The 12,901-nt window shown below is 31.4% G+C and overlaps 1 protein-coding gene across 4 annotated transcripts; it reads left to right on the top strand.

Moving 5' to 3' along the window:
- The first annotated feature begins 7,483 nt into the window (after positions 1 to 7,483).
- LOC130821025 (adenylyl-sulfate kinase, chloroplastic-like) lies at positions 7,484 to 11,961 on the top strand. 4 transcript variants are annotated; one of them, XM_057686624.1, is made up of 7 exons: positions 7,484 to 7,962; positions 9,125 to 9,265; positions 10,421 to 10,570; positions 10,641 to 10,759; positions 10,851 to 10,935; positions 11,348 to 11,394; positions 11,497 to 11,961. In XM_057686624.1, exons 1-7 carry the CDS (start codon positions 7,689 to 7,691, stop codon positions 11,593 to 11,595), a joined length of 915 nt encoding a protein of 304 aa, XP_057542607.1. In that variant the 5' UTR covers positions 7,484 to 7,688; the 3' UTR covers positions 11,596 to 11,961. The 4 variants fall into 4 exon arrangements, with proteins under 4 accessions (XP_057542607.1, XP_057542606.1, XP_057542608.1 ...); XM_057686623.1 differs by having other exon boundaries at positions 7,484 to 7,968; XM_057686625.1 differs by lacking the exon at positions 7,484 to 7,962 and adding an exon at positions 8,020 to 8,174.
- Positions 11,962 to 12,901: the final 940 nt, after the last annotated feature.

Below are 12,901 nucleotides of genomic sequence, written 5' to 3'. Positions count from 1 at the left end.
TATTTTTTTATCAAAAATACACAAAAGTGGGACTTAAAGAGGCCATGTGCAAGAGTTGTGCCTTAGAAGTTTGTACACCTCACATTTTACAAAACGAGTAATGCTTTAACAATTAGCATGCATTGGACTGTGCACGTATGTACACTATAACATTTCAAATTTGCTTAAAAAAAAATTCATTTTTATCAAACATAGTTGGTCATGGAAATACAAGTATAATTTATGGTCCTCTCAATTTATCTTACACTAAATCTAAATGAATTTACTTCAAATCTATTTTTGGATAAATGTAATAGTCCGAGTTAAAATAAATCGGATATTCAAATGTAAATATGAATTTCGGATTATATATTAGACATTTAAGTTAAACCGAATTCTCGGACCGGCGATGTTCTAGTGACAAAGAAATAAATAAATGACAATAATAATATATAAGTCAGCGGATATCTTAAAAGTTTACAACTCGAAAACCTTTCGGCCTCATCAAACCAATTAATGTCTATAAGGTAAAAGTACTTGTGATTGAAAAATAAATTAATGTTCATTTAACATATAACAATAATCAAGTGTATCGGATTGCTCAACTACAGGTTCTAATGTCCAATCATCACTCTTCCAATTACAATCAACCTGCTAGTTGTCGAATAACAACATCATTGAACGTTCCAAAGAGCATAAACAAGTACATGTCAGAGACTTCATACAATGCATTATATAGGTTACATACAAGCAAGGAGTCCATCCTAGCATGCAAAAGCTCTAACAACTTTAGTTCATAACCGACCAATTCCTCAACTCATGTCGTTACCCGTCCTATTCGGTTCGCCAGAGTGTTACCAAAGTTTGGAGGAATACACATGGGAGATGATATGTAAATTTTATTAATCGCAAGCGCACGGTGTACGTGTAGCTAAACGGGTCGAACTCAGGGAAGTGAGTTAACTAATTTGTTCGATTTATGACTACGAGACACGGATCAACAAGTGGTTGGGTTGAGAAATTAATACTACAATGCAAATAAAACTAATAATCAAAGCCCCAAGGGAAAGAAGCGAGTTGTAGCTAAGCGATGCCAAAAAGCCACAACTCGTCGCTCAGCATTACAGTCCAGAACAAATGCGACGAGTCGTCCCACAAAATGCCTCGACTCATCGCACATCTGCTTATCTCAGTATAATAGTCCAATGTAACAATTCCATAGAGGTAATAAACACAATCATCCTCAATTTTCAAGTTAAACTCCTTTCAGATTATTTGAGGTGTCTAAGCCTTAAGTGATATACAACATCACATTATAGAATGAATATAACATTACTTTACATAACCAATTACAAAAGTATGGTCTAAGCGTACGTGTACCTTAGTAGCACGACAATCCAACACAATCACCTCACGTACGGTATCTCAACCTCTTAAGAATCGAGGTCCTAAAAACAAACACACATACAAAAATCACGTATTAGTATGTGTTCACACATCAAATCCACTCTATACCATCAAGGCACCACTATACTTCATATTATTAAATGACTAGATCATAAAACCCAAAATTTCTTATTTTAAAAACAACCAGCAACTTTACAGCCCTTTTTGAACAGTTTAAAAATTTCAAATCGAAAATCCGACTTCACCACTGCGTCCGAAAGGTATCAATTACCTTGGGTAAAAAATTTCATAATTTTTAGCACTCATTTACTATTTTTAATTGATTTTAGCGTCTAAGGAACTTTTAATTTAATCGGCAGTGAAACAACGAATGAAATGCACCCGAACCATAAAGGCATAAGGCGCGCATCCTGAGACATAATATGTTCTGTTCAAATTTTTTTCCTTTAATTGATTATTTTAATATTATTCCTCAATTCAACGGATTTTGACCACGATACAAAAACCGTATCACAACAACATACGTTTATTACCTTTTACCAAAATACTCAAAAATCGACCAAAATTATTAATAATTTAATAAAAAAAAGAAAATATATGAATCTAACTCCATTTTCATATTCTCATTTATTCATATTTCATACTAATATATTCCATATACATATCAACCAAAATCCTTAAAAATCAAACACATCTAAATTGCTTAAATGATGATTATCAATCTTATATCTTGAACACAATTAACCTTATTTTCTAAATCAACCCATCACACAATTTCTTTTAAATCTCTGCCCATGAAAAACTTATTTATAAATTAGTGATATATACACATGTATACATAATTTCATCATCATATAAAATCACGAAAGAAAATATAAACATACTTTTAATAACATCTTTTTATCACTAATCTATTTTTTTTTCTATGTATTTCAAATAAAAAGCATAAACATGATTATTTAAACAAATTAAAATTTTGTTAAAGGTTTATGAATCATGAAGACTTACCAATCAAGGATCAAAAGGCTTCAATTAGGACACTTGAATACCCAAAACCAAACCTTGAATTTTTGTTTCTCTTTTTCTCTCTTTTTGTCTTTGTTTGAATGGAATGGAGAAAATGGAGCAAAAATTTCTGATTTTGGTTCTATACTAAGCATCTATATGAAAGGGTTAAGACATGATTAAGAAAGTGATTAATTCATAAGCTTAAATGTCCCCGTGAATGACATTAAGGGGAGGAGTTACATGAACCTTCTAGAAACCAACCACCCCTTCCCTTTCCCCTTATTAAATTTTTTTTTTATTTAATACTAATAATTTGATTAACTTGTTCAATTAATTTGTAAGACGATATACATCGTTACGCGATAAAATTGTTACGCGACGAAACATGCGTACCACGAAAACTTAAACGATGACGAATTAAAATGTACGTGTTTGTATATTTTAATCAACTAAAGTATATAATATAATTATTTATTTAGGTGGTATATTAAATCGTAACTTAAAATAGTGGCAAATTTACGGTTAATGCAAAATCACCACTTATAGTGTTTTTTTTACTGATGCGAGAAATCGCTACTCAGCGTTTTATTGGTACAATAATTATGTTGAAAACAAACATAAGATAAACAAAAATAATCCAAAATTTTTGTTTGTGGGGCTACTTTTTGGAAAAAAAAAAATCTCAATACTAAAATTTACGTGACAAACTAATGTAAAATCCGATGAGGTCATTATAGATCACCTTGCTTAATCGTCTAACAATAATTACACTGCTTAATCACCTGAATCATGCTTTTAAATAAAAAAAAATTAGATCCCAATTCCCCTCAATAATCATTTTATGACTCCTGTCTTGATTTTGTTGGAAATTGAAACAACTTGACAGCAATCACCCACTTAACTATACTTCGTAGACTTATTATGCAATTTCGTGTGTTATTTTAATTATTTAATTATATAATGAATATGTATTTAAAAATTATAAATTAATATTATAAAAGTATGTAATTAGATAATTTAAATAAAATCCTACTTGATAATATGTTTTTTATATATTATATTAGGTATAAATATAATATATAAAATAAGCTTAAATAATAAATAATATCAATAATTGTAATATAGTAAGTATTTTAAAATAAAGAAAATACTTTTATAAGGTAGTGGGAATATGCATAACTTTTAAGTAATGATTTATTTTGTTGTGATTGGTGTGACTTGAGTACACATTTGATGAGGTACATCATGTGTGAGCTTTGGGATGGAATCCCATGAATGTGTTAATGTGGGTGTATTAAGTTAAGTTTTGATGATTGATTTATGATGGTGATTAAGTATGGATTAATAAGGTAATGAAGTGTGAGAGTTATGGGACTTAATGAAGAAGTGGAAAGGTTGATTCAAGATGCTCTACTATGCAAGTCGAGCAATACTGTCAGAAGCCTCTGAAGAGCCGCTCGACCAGCTCGCTCGACCGATCGAGCTTCAAGTTGGGTCGAGCGAGCAGACAGAATGCAACCAGAAACTTCCTAAAGTCCGCTCGACTAGGCCGCTCGACCGAGCGAGCCTCTGCTTTGGTCGAGCGAAGTCTCTGATACTCTAGAATGTTGATTTTGACTCTTCATATACTTAGGGATGTTTCATTATCATTTAATCATAACTTTAATGTACTTAATGTTACTTAGTATGATCTCTCCTATGAATAGAGAGCTCTCATTCACTTTGTTATTGGTGAAATCATCCACAAATACACCCCAAGCCAAACACTAGCCTATATCTCTTCTCTATTGTAATTCTCCATATTTGAGAGTTCTTTAAACTCCTTTTGATAAAATAAGAGATACTACACACCGGAGGACGTAGCCTTAGTTGGGTGAACCTCGTTAAATCTTTGTGTCATTTTATTGCTTTATTTTCTCCTACAAACATCGATATTATTGATAGCGTAATTTGTTTGTCACAAAACCTCATACACTCAATCTTGGTAATATTGGAGTTTAAAACACATTGTTCTAATTCTAATACATCCTCGTTTTCATATTCACTCAATTAGTTACTATGAATACACCAATTTTAATTTCAATGATGCAATCGCCTTTACTTAGTATCCAATGCAAGTCAATCATAAAGTTATAATTAAGTAATTATTTATTTTTATATAGAATTTTTTTTAAAAAACGTGTATTGATTTGTCAAAGAGATGAGCTCGGACAAAGAAAAAGTAGATTTGGCCATTTGGGAATGAATTGGTGATCAATTGAGCTGGTAGTCAGCATGCATGTAGCCATTCTAAAAAAATTGCCATATATTGATATTATATCATGTAATCTGCAGTAGCATAAGTTCTATTTTTTTAAATGGGTTGGGGTGGGTCAAGTCCGATCAATGGCGGATTTAATCAATGTAATATTCATAAGTAGGCTAAAAAATCACAGTTAAAGTCAAATTCTTATAATCTAAAATTTCACAAATAGTGATGTATATCATTTAGTTTGTCAATTTATATTCAATTGTCATAAACAGAGTAACTATATAAGTTTATAAATATGAAAATACATATTATTCGACTAAGAAATTTAAATAATGGTTAAAAAATTTGTAGTAAATAAAATTTTTCCATTGACCCTTAGCTGTTTGATAGACCAACACAAAAAGTCAATCTATTATATATTTATACCGATTTAAATACATATTATTCGACCTATTTATACCATTGTTTTTTTAATTGGGCAATTTTAATTGGTCATTTTATTTGGGCAACAAATTAATGGCTAGATATTACTTGAATAAAACGATGAACAATAACGTCACAGCTGTTGAAACAAACTTTGCTTTGCATTCTTAACCAAAATACTCCTTCCACTCATTTTGCCAAGGTGGATTATGATTATATCACTTGGCCCCTCAAATATATACTTAATATATGTTGGAATATAAATAGCTAAAAAAAACGTGGAATAAGAAAATATAACATAAATAATTCAATATTTCACTCTTTCGCCGTAAATAATTCCAATTTTAAATTATTTTTTAATAATCTATCTTATAATATATATTTACCCACAACATACTATCTAGTTATAGGGGTTTCTTGACTCACGCATTCTCTTTACTCTCTCCTTGAGAGGAACATGTATGGTTTATCCGCATCTTTCAAGAAGAAAAATCCTTCATCCGGACCCTGCTTTGTGCGGGATGAGTGTCCTTTTATACTACCTAGTCATAGGGTACCCTACCGCCAAACTAAGATAAGGTTGTATTATTCACAACAAACTAAGGGCAAATATTGGATTATTAGAATATAATCTAAGGTTGGGTTATTTGTAGTGAATGAGCAAATATTGGATTATTAATGTCAATTTTTTGTAAAATAAAGATTGAATTTGTGGATGAAATTAGAAGAGAAAATATGTGATCGATGTAGAAGTTTAAGAATTATTAGTGCTTTAATGAACCTAAACACGACTTTATAAAAAATATAATTATTAAGAAAAATAATTGTTTAGGTAGCATTTAATAGTGTAGATACTTGTTAACAAACATTACACTTATAGCGTTTAAAAATCAAAAGTAGCTTCTTTTTTTTTATGAATTTTTATATTTTTTTCAAACAATTATATTTTAACAAATGCTATAATTGCTATTTTTACCGAATAATAATATCTTAAGATAGTGTTTTTTTTTAGTTGTAGAGTAGAGTTCACTTATTAACTTTTAGTAATTACTTATCACTTAAAAGCTAGACTCCTGAGAGATGTCTCTCTGGCCCAATTCATTAAAATTTATTGCCTACTCTTAAACTATATTTTCTTTATAGGCCAACCCATTCAAAAATAGTCTTTCAAGAGATTATCTCTCAAAAGAATTTGTGAATCACTTATAATCTTTAAGTAATCATTTAAATATTTAGATTTCACAAATTCTTAAATAAAATAATTTATGGTGAGACTATATCCATTAGGCTAATCAATGTATATGTATTGTATTAAAGACTTAAAATAATTAATTTTAAGAGATTAATTAAAAAAATAAATTAATTATAATTATAATGACACGATTGCATACAACGCGGATAATATCGGCTATTTTGTGAAGTATATTTAGATTTAGATTATATAGCTAACACAAATTCTTATGAGAGACGGTCTCTTTAAGAGACTATTTCTAATTGGGCTCGCCCAAAAAGAAATATATAGTAAGTTTCTTGAAAGACATTAAAAATATTCTAAGTAGACATTTAGAATATTGTAAGTACTTATATACTTAGTCATTGGGCATTAAGTATATTGTAAGTAAGCATTAAAAATATTATAAGTAGACATTAAGTATACGGTAAGTAGGCTAGTAAGCTAAGTTTCTCAGTAGGCATTAAAAATATTGTAAATAGACATTTTAAGTACTTTTTCGATGGGCATTAAGTATATTGTATGTAAGCATTAACTATTAAGGATAATATAAGTAGACATTAAGGATACAGTATGTGGACATTAAGGATACAGTAAGTGGACATTAAGGATACAGTAAGTGGACATTAAGGTTTAATAGGCTGGACCTTAAAAACGTGTTTCAAAGAGACGGTCTCTTAGGAGACTAAAGGGTTAATTAATGGGAAATTCCACATGGTAGTATCGAACTTTCATGAAACGCCAATGGTAGCACTTTTGTAAGATTTTTCCACATGGATTCATCGAATTTATGTCTTATCCAGCTGTTGTAACATTTTCTGTTAAATTCTTGTCAATTTCCGTTTAATTTACCATTTTGATATTTCTACCCTTATTAAGTATTCATTCTTGTTTTATAATTTGCCCTAAACATTTGAGAGTGTTGATAAATTAAATGGTGAATTAAACATTTGAGAGCATAAAAATTATTTAGAGCAAATTATAAAGACAATAACCAACAATTAATAAGGGTAGAAACTTTAAAATGGTGAAATAACAAAATTGACAAAAATTTAACGAAAAATACTACAATAGTTAAATAAAGCATAAAGTGAATACTGCCATGTGAAAATATCTTATAAAAATATAATCATTAATATGTCATAAAAATTCGATCTTAGCATGTGAAATTTTTCTCAATTAATAATTAATAAGAGTGCGGAACGGCATTTATAGAACGAAGCATCACAACTGACAAATAATTTCCCGCCAGCCATTTTGGCCCAAACTTCCATCCCATAGCCGTCGCTCTCTCTCCACATTCCTCTTCTTTCCTCGTCCTCAGTTTATTGTGTCAATTCATTTTTCTATTTTTTTCGACGGTTTAAATTTGTGATTCCAAACCTTAAAATGGCGGTGGCTCTAAAAGTGCTGCCGTCAATCGGGACCCAGCCGCCGGAGATTATTTCATTGTTGGAAGTTGGGTTTACGAATTTTCCGGCGACCCGATTCTGTCGTGATTTGGGCTTTCACATTGACATTCATCAGAAAAAGAAAAAAATTAAGGTGGGTTTGGTCAAAGCTGTGAGAAAGGTGGATGAAACGTCGTCGTTGAAGGTCATTAATGGTCAACCAGATCTTGACTTTCCCTACGGTTTCTCTAACGGAAACGGAAATGGAAATGGTAATGGTAATTATCTTTTCAGAAATTAACTTATGATTCAAGAGCTCTACAAATTTCCAGTATTTTAATAAAGATAGTCAGTTTCAAGGAGATTGATTCGTTTGTATACCAAACATTTTAAAAAGGGAAATTCTTATTCTATCCGACCTCCTCATTTTGAGGCAAACTTTTCTTCTGGTGTTTTTCAACTAAATCTAAGAAGATTTAGATTGGTTGGTAAAATTGCTTGTATTTTTTATTCAGTCATCATCAATTTATATTTATTTTTCTGTGGGTTCTGGGGTTTTTGGGTTTTTATTAATTGATTATTTCTGATTTGAAATTTAGTGTATGAGTTATGTAATGCTTTGATTTTTTCTTTCATGGTGTTTTCTGTTGCTGGGTATTTTGAAAGTTTCAGACTTCAATGGTATTTCTTGTTTCTAATACTTATGTGATGCTTTTTTATATTGTCTTTGATACCACACGGATTGAATTTCCTTCACCGTTTTATTAGATCATGAATTGAGATTGAGTATTGAACCAGATTTAAATTTCTATTATGTTTGTTTATTCTTTGTAATGATGATTGGCTGATTTCAAGACTGGATTGGTGTATATAATTCTTTTGTTTTCATTGATTAAGCTTTGATTTGCTACTGATATGGTGTTGTCATGGATTAAAGTCAGGCTTGTTTCATTTGATTTGGAAAATGGCATTTGACACTTCTTTGTTATTCGAGTTGATTTAATAGGATTAAGGTTGAGTGTTAAGATGGGTAATTGAGGTTTATGACTGTTTTGAATCAATGTTAGTCTTCAATTTGAAGATGTTGTCTATAGTGAAATAATCCCCGAATGCTTTTGCGTGTTGCTTATTGCTCTATGATACTAATCTGATTAAGAAAACGATTGATTGGTTTGATGGTCGTTCTTGGACAGTTGTGTCTTTTGAATATTCTGGACTGTATGATACATTATGTTGATGTTGTTTTTTGTCAGTATTTGGATTGATTATTCTGGACTGCATCAGTTCATTGTAGAGTCTAGAGCCTGTCTGGTGTTGCTTTGCTATATTTGCTTATAATGTTTCTGTAGATATATTTTGCTCAATTTTGATAGCCGAATCATTAGTTTATGATGATCAGGAAAACTGATTAAGAGATCACTTATGGCTTAACAGGCACAGCTCAAAGGCAGATGTCAACACTTGAGAAGTCTACCAACATTGTATGGCATGAATGTTCTGTGAACAAACATGACAGACAACAATTATTACAACAAAAAGGCTGTGTCATATGGATTACTGGTCTCAGCGGCTCAGGTTTGCTTATGTAATTGACACTTTGGATATTCATACCATATTTTTGGCTTGTGTGTTAAATTCCTTTGTAGCTTTCGCAGTGATTGCTCTGAGAATGTTGTGTGGCTCTGTTAGATACTTCTCTTTTGATTTTTATGGGTGGGGTGTATGGTTTAATATGTAGACCACCCTATCCCATTCATAGTTGTATAATACAAGGTTGGTGGCGTTTTGTATTTTTATTTGGAAAAATTGTCCAGAATAATCCCACTTATTGCCCATCTACTTTGAGTAATCCCTACTATTAATTATTTCTAAGATAATCCTACCTTTGTAAAATATTTGTTGGTAGCACCCCTTTCCACATTTTAACCGGCTATTATAGGTACCTACCACCAAAGAGGAGTAGGTTAAGACTAACGAAGAAGCATAAGCGGAAGAAGAAGTGAGTGTAATGGCTAATATTGGTTGTTGTTCTTTACTTGTTTGTAAGAACATATCTATGGTATATAGTATCTTACACAAATATGGATGGAAAAAGAGTGTGATTCAGGAGCCAAATGGCTGTATCTCAATTATTAACGTCAATATGGTCAAAATGATTGATTTCCTGTCTAATACAGCATGGGTCACGTTTGCGATTATGGCCGCAAAACAAATTTCACGGAATGATTTTGTATTCGAGTCCCACATTTCTACCGCTATAAACTCAAAAACCTTTACAATACGTCATGTTTCAGTGAAGCGGCCTTGTTTTTGCACTATAATTATGACAGCTTTAAATCACTAGTTGTATTGTAATATAGGCATCTGATTTTATCTGGACCTTTCTATTGTATACTTCACTATTAGTACCCAGTGTTGCTCGTTGAATGTTGAACTGTTTCTGAATTTTATTCGGGGTTAATCTTGAATATACGTTCCTTATTAACTTAGTGATGCTTGGGTAGAATTTCTCCTAGTAGCAGACAAATCATTGCAACTCTGGGGATAAACCCTTTTCATTTGGCTAGAACAAAAATGGTTTAGCCATAAGCTGAACATAATTTCCTCTGATTCTTTTTACTCTCTTTTTTGTATTAGCGATTTTCTCTTGTGATGTACGTTTTTCCTTGTCATTCTGTGTAATAATTGTTTTTTCTTTGTCCTTGGCTTGACTTTATAATCTTATTATAGGGAAAAGCACTTTAGCGTGTGCTTTGAGCCATAGTTTGCACACAAGGGGAAAGTTAACTTACGTCCTAGATGGCGACAATGTTAGGCACGGTTTAAACAAGAATCTCAGTTTTGGAGCAGAAGATCGCGCAGAAAATATTAGAAGAGTTGGTATGTGCTTTGTTGAATTCACTTAGTTATTTTTTCCCTTTTTTTATCGACTAATTTTTCATGCTTCCAGGTGAGGTAGCCAAGCTTTTTGCAGATGCTGGTGTCATCTGCATTGCTAGTCTAATATCTCCTTATCGAAAGGATAGGGATGCCTGCCGTGCATTATTGCCAAAGGGAGACTTTATTGAGGTATTGCTTCTTTTTAGGCGATTTGTCTTCTTTCTGTATTCTTTATTTATCTCAAAAGATTAAGGAAATTGACTCAGCATTCACTTCACAGGTCTTCATGGATGTTCCACTCCAACTTTGTGAATCCAGGGACCCAAAGGGCCTCTACAAGTTGGCACGAGCTGGTAAAATAAAAGGTATTTTTTGCAATATTTAGTTCGTGTGATTTGTTTCATCGCCCATCTCCTTTGGCTAAGGCTAGTTTAAATAATAGACTTACATTACAAATTCTTGAACTTGACGAACAAATGCTTGAACCTTTAGACTACATTACAAATTCTTTATCTTGCTTCCCTTTTTATGAGATTTAACATGTTTAGCCCAGCCTGCCGATGAGCTCTAGCTTTGATGGGTCACAATTTGTAGATTCCAGACATTTGACAAGCCCACCTCACTCATTTCTTATTTCCGTGCATTTAGTTTCATGATTGACATCATATATATGTTTGCGGTTCCTTTATTCAAGCATTTGTTTCTTTAATACTACGTTCCCATTACCATCTGGAAGTTCTAGACAATGACATGTTTTACTTTGATTACGTGGCTTAGGTTTCACCGGGATAGACGACCCATATGAACGGCCACTAAATTGTGAGGTACACTCGATAGTTTTGTCATTTGTAACATGTCTCAAACATTTTGATAAAAGTCCTGCACTCTCTGTCGTAGGATTCTTACAAAAGTTATTGACATTGCAGATTGTCTTGCAACAAAAGTCAGACACTTGCACGTCTCCTTGTGAAATGGCCGAAACTGTAGTTTCATATTTGGAAGACCATGGATACTTGCAGGCCTAATGTGACCGTAATATCCTTACACAAATCCTCGGCACCTGTCTATAGTCCGAATAAAGTATATCCATCTACATCTGTGATGCCAATTCGGAAACTGCTCGTTTCCGCCACCTGTGTAATTTAGTTTCTTGACCCTTCCGTCCTCATGGTAAATCCATTTTTTAAAGATAATTATTATCTTAATTATGTGAAAATTACCCAAGTAGCATGGATTTAGAACAGATTGTGAATACTGTCTGTGTATTTATATCATGCCCATGAAATAAAAAGTTTCTTTGTGTTTAATATCAGTAACTTGTACCAAACCTAAGGAAGATGGAGATAACTCCACTATGACTATTACTCTTATTTAGTGGGGAAAGTTTTGCATTTGGAAAATGTATATCTATCTTGACAGATTAACTAATGGCTCCACTTGTCTTCATTGATTTTAAAACTGGGAATTGGACTTTTTTAAGTTTTAATCAATGAAATGCCACTTGTTCTTTTATGTCATCTATGCATTAGTGTTAAACAAATTCTTTGTTAAAACCGTATCACCGTGAGACAGCTTAATATGAACTGGTTTAATATTAAATACAAATTTTTGTGAGAGACGGTCTCTTTGAAAGACCATTTTTATTTTTTAATTGGGTTGACCCATTATATATTTTTTAAAATATTGTAAGTAAGTATAAATATAATGTAGTAGACATTTAATATATTGAAAATAGACATTAAAGATACGATAAGTAAGCATTAAGGATAATGTAAATATGCATTAATAATACGGTAAGTAGGCATTAATATTATTAATGGTTTGGGCTTGAGACACGTCTCTCAAAGAAACAGTCTCTCAAGAGACTAGCTGATATTAAATTTCTTAAAATTTAATGAAAAAACTGTTTTTATCTACTTAACTTTTTTATAAGTTTAACTTTGAGCTGCTTGTATGAGCCCGTCTTACGATAAGACGATCTCATATTGAAGATTTAAAAAAAATACTTTTAGTGAAAATTATATTTTTTGGGTTGCTTATAGAGTTGTTTAAAAAATCACAAAAATTAAAAAATAGGGAAGAGGATGCAAAAAATTATACATTTTCTCTTTATTTATCATCATCGTCATTATTTATTTCAGAAAGATTTATATATATAATGACCTCTATTTATAATAGAAAATCTAATTAATTTTAATTAATAAAAGAAATCCTTTCAGGAAAATTTTCAAAGTTAGAATCATTAGGAAGGGCAACTAATTTGAAAATTGAAATTGAGAAGTTAGCTTTTTTATTTATTTGTTTAAAATAAGTTGGCTTTTGTAATTTCAA

The sequence above is a fragment of the Amaranthus tricolor genome, chromosome 8 (assembly GCF_026212465.1).
Source record: "Amaranthus tricolor cultivar Red isolate AtriRed21 chromosome 8, ASM2621246v1, whole genome shotgun sequence".
Classification (NCBI taxonomy): domain Eukaryota; kingdom Viridiplantae; phylum Streptophyta; class Magnoliopsida; order Caryophyllales; family Amaranthaceae; genus Amaranthus; species Amaranthus tricolor.
The sequence above is the reverse complement of the archived record's forward strand: the minus strand, read 5'-3'. Positions and strand labels throughout refer to the sequence as shown.

What these genes read in the sequence shown, in the direction of transcription:
- LOC130821025 (XM_057686623.1), top strand. Translation starts at nt 7,689, where the DNA reads ATGGCGGTGGCTCTAAAAGTGCTGCCGTCAATCGGGACCCAGCCGCCG. An exon ending in CGGAAATGGAAATGGTAATG is followed by an intron (nt 7,969 to 9,124) that starts GTAATTATCTTT and finishes ATGGCTTAACAG; the next exon opens with GCACAGCTCAAAGGCAGATG. An exon ending in AACGGCCACTAAATTGTGAG is followed by an intron (nt 11,395 to 11,496) that starts GTACACTCGATA and finishes TTGACATTGCAG; the next exon opens with ATTGTCTTGCAACAAAAGTC.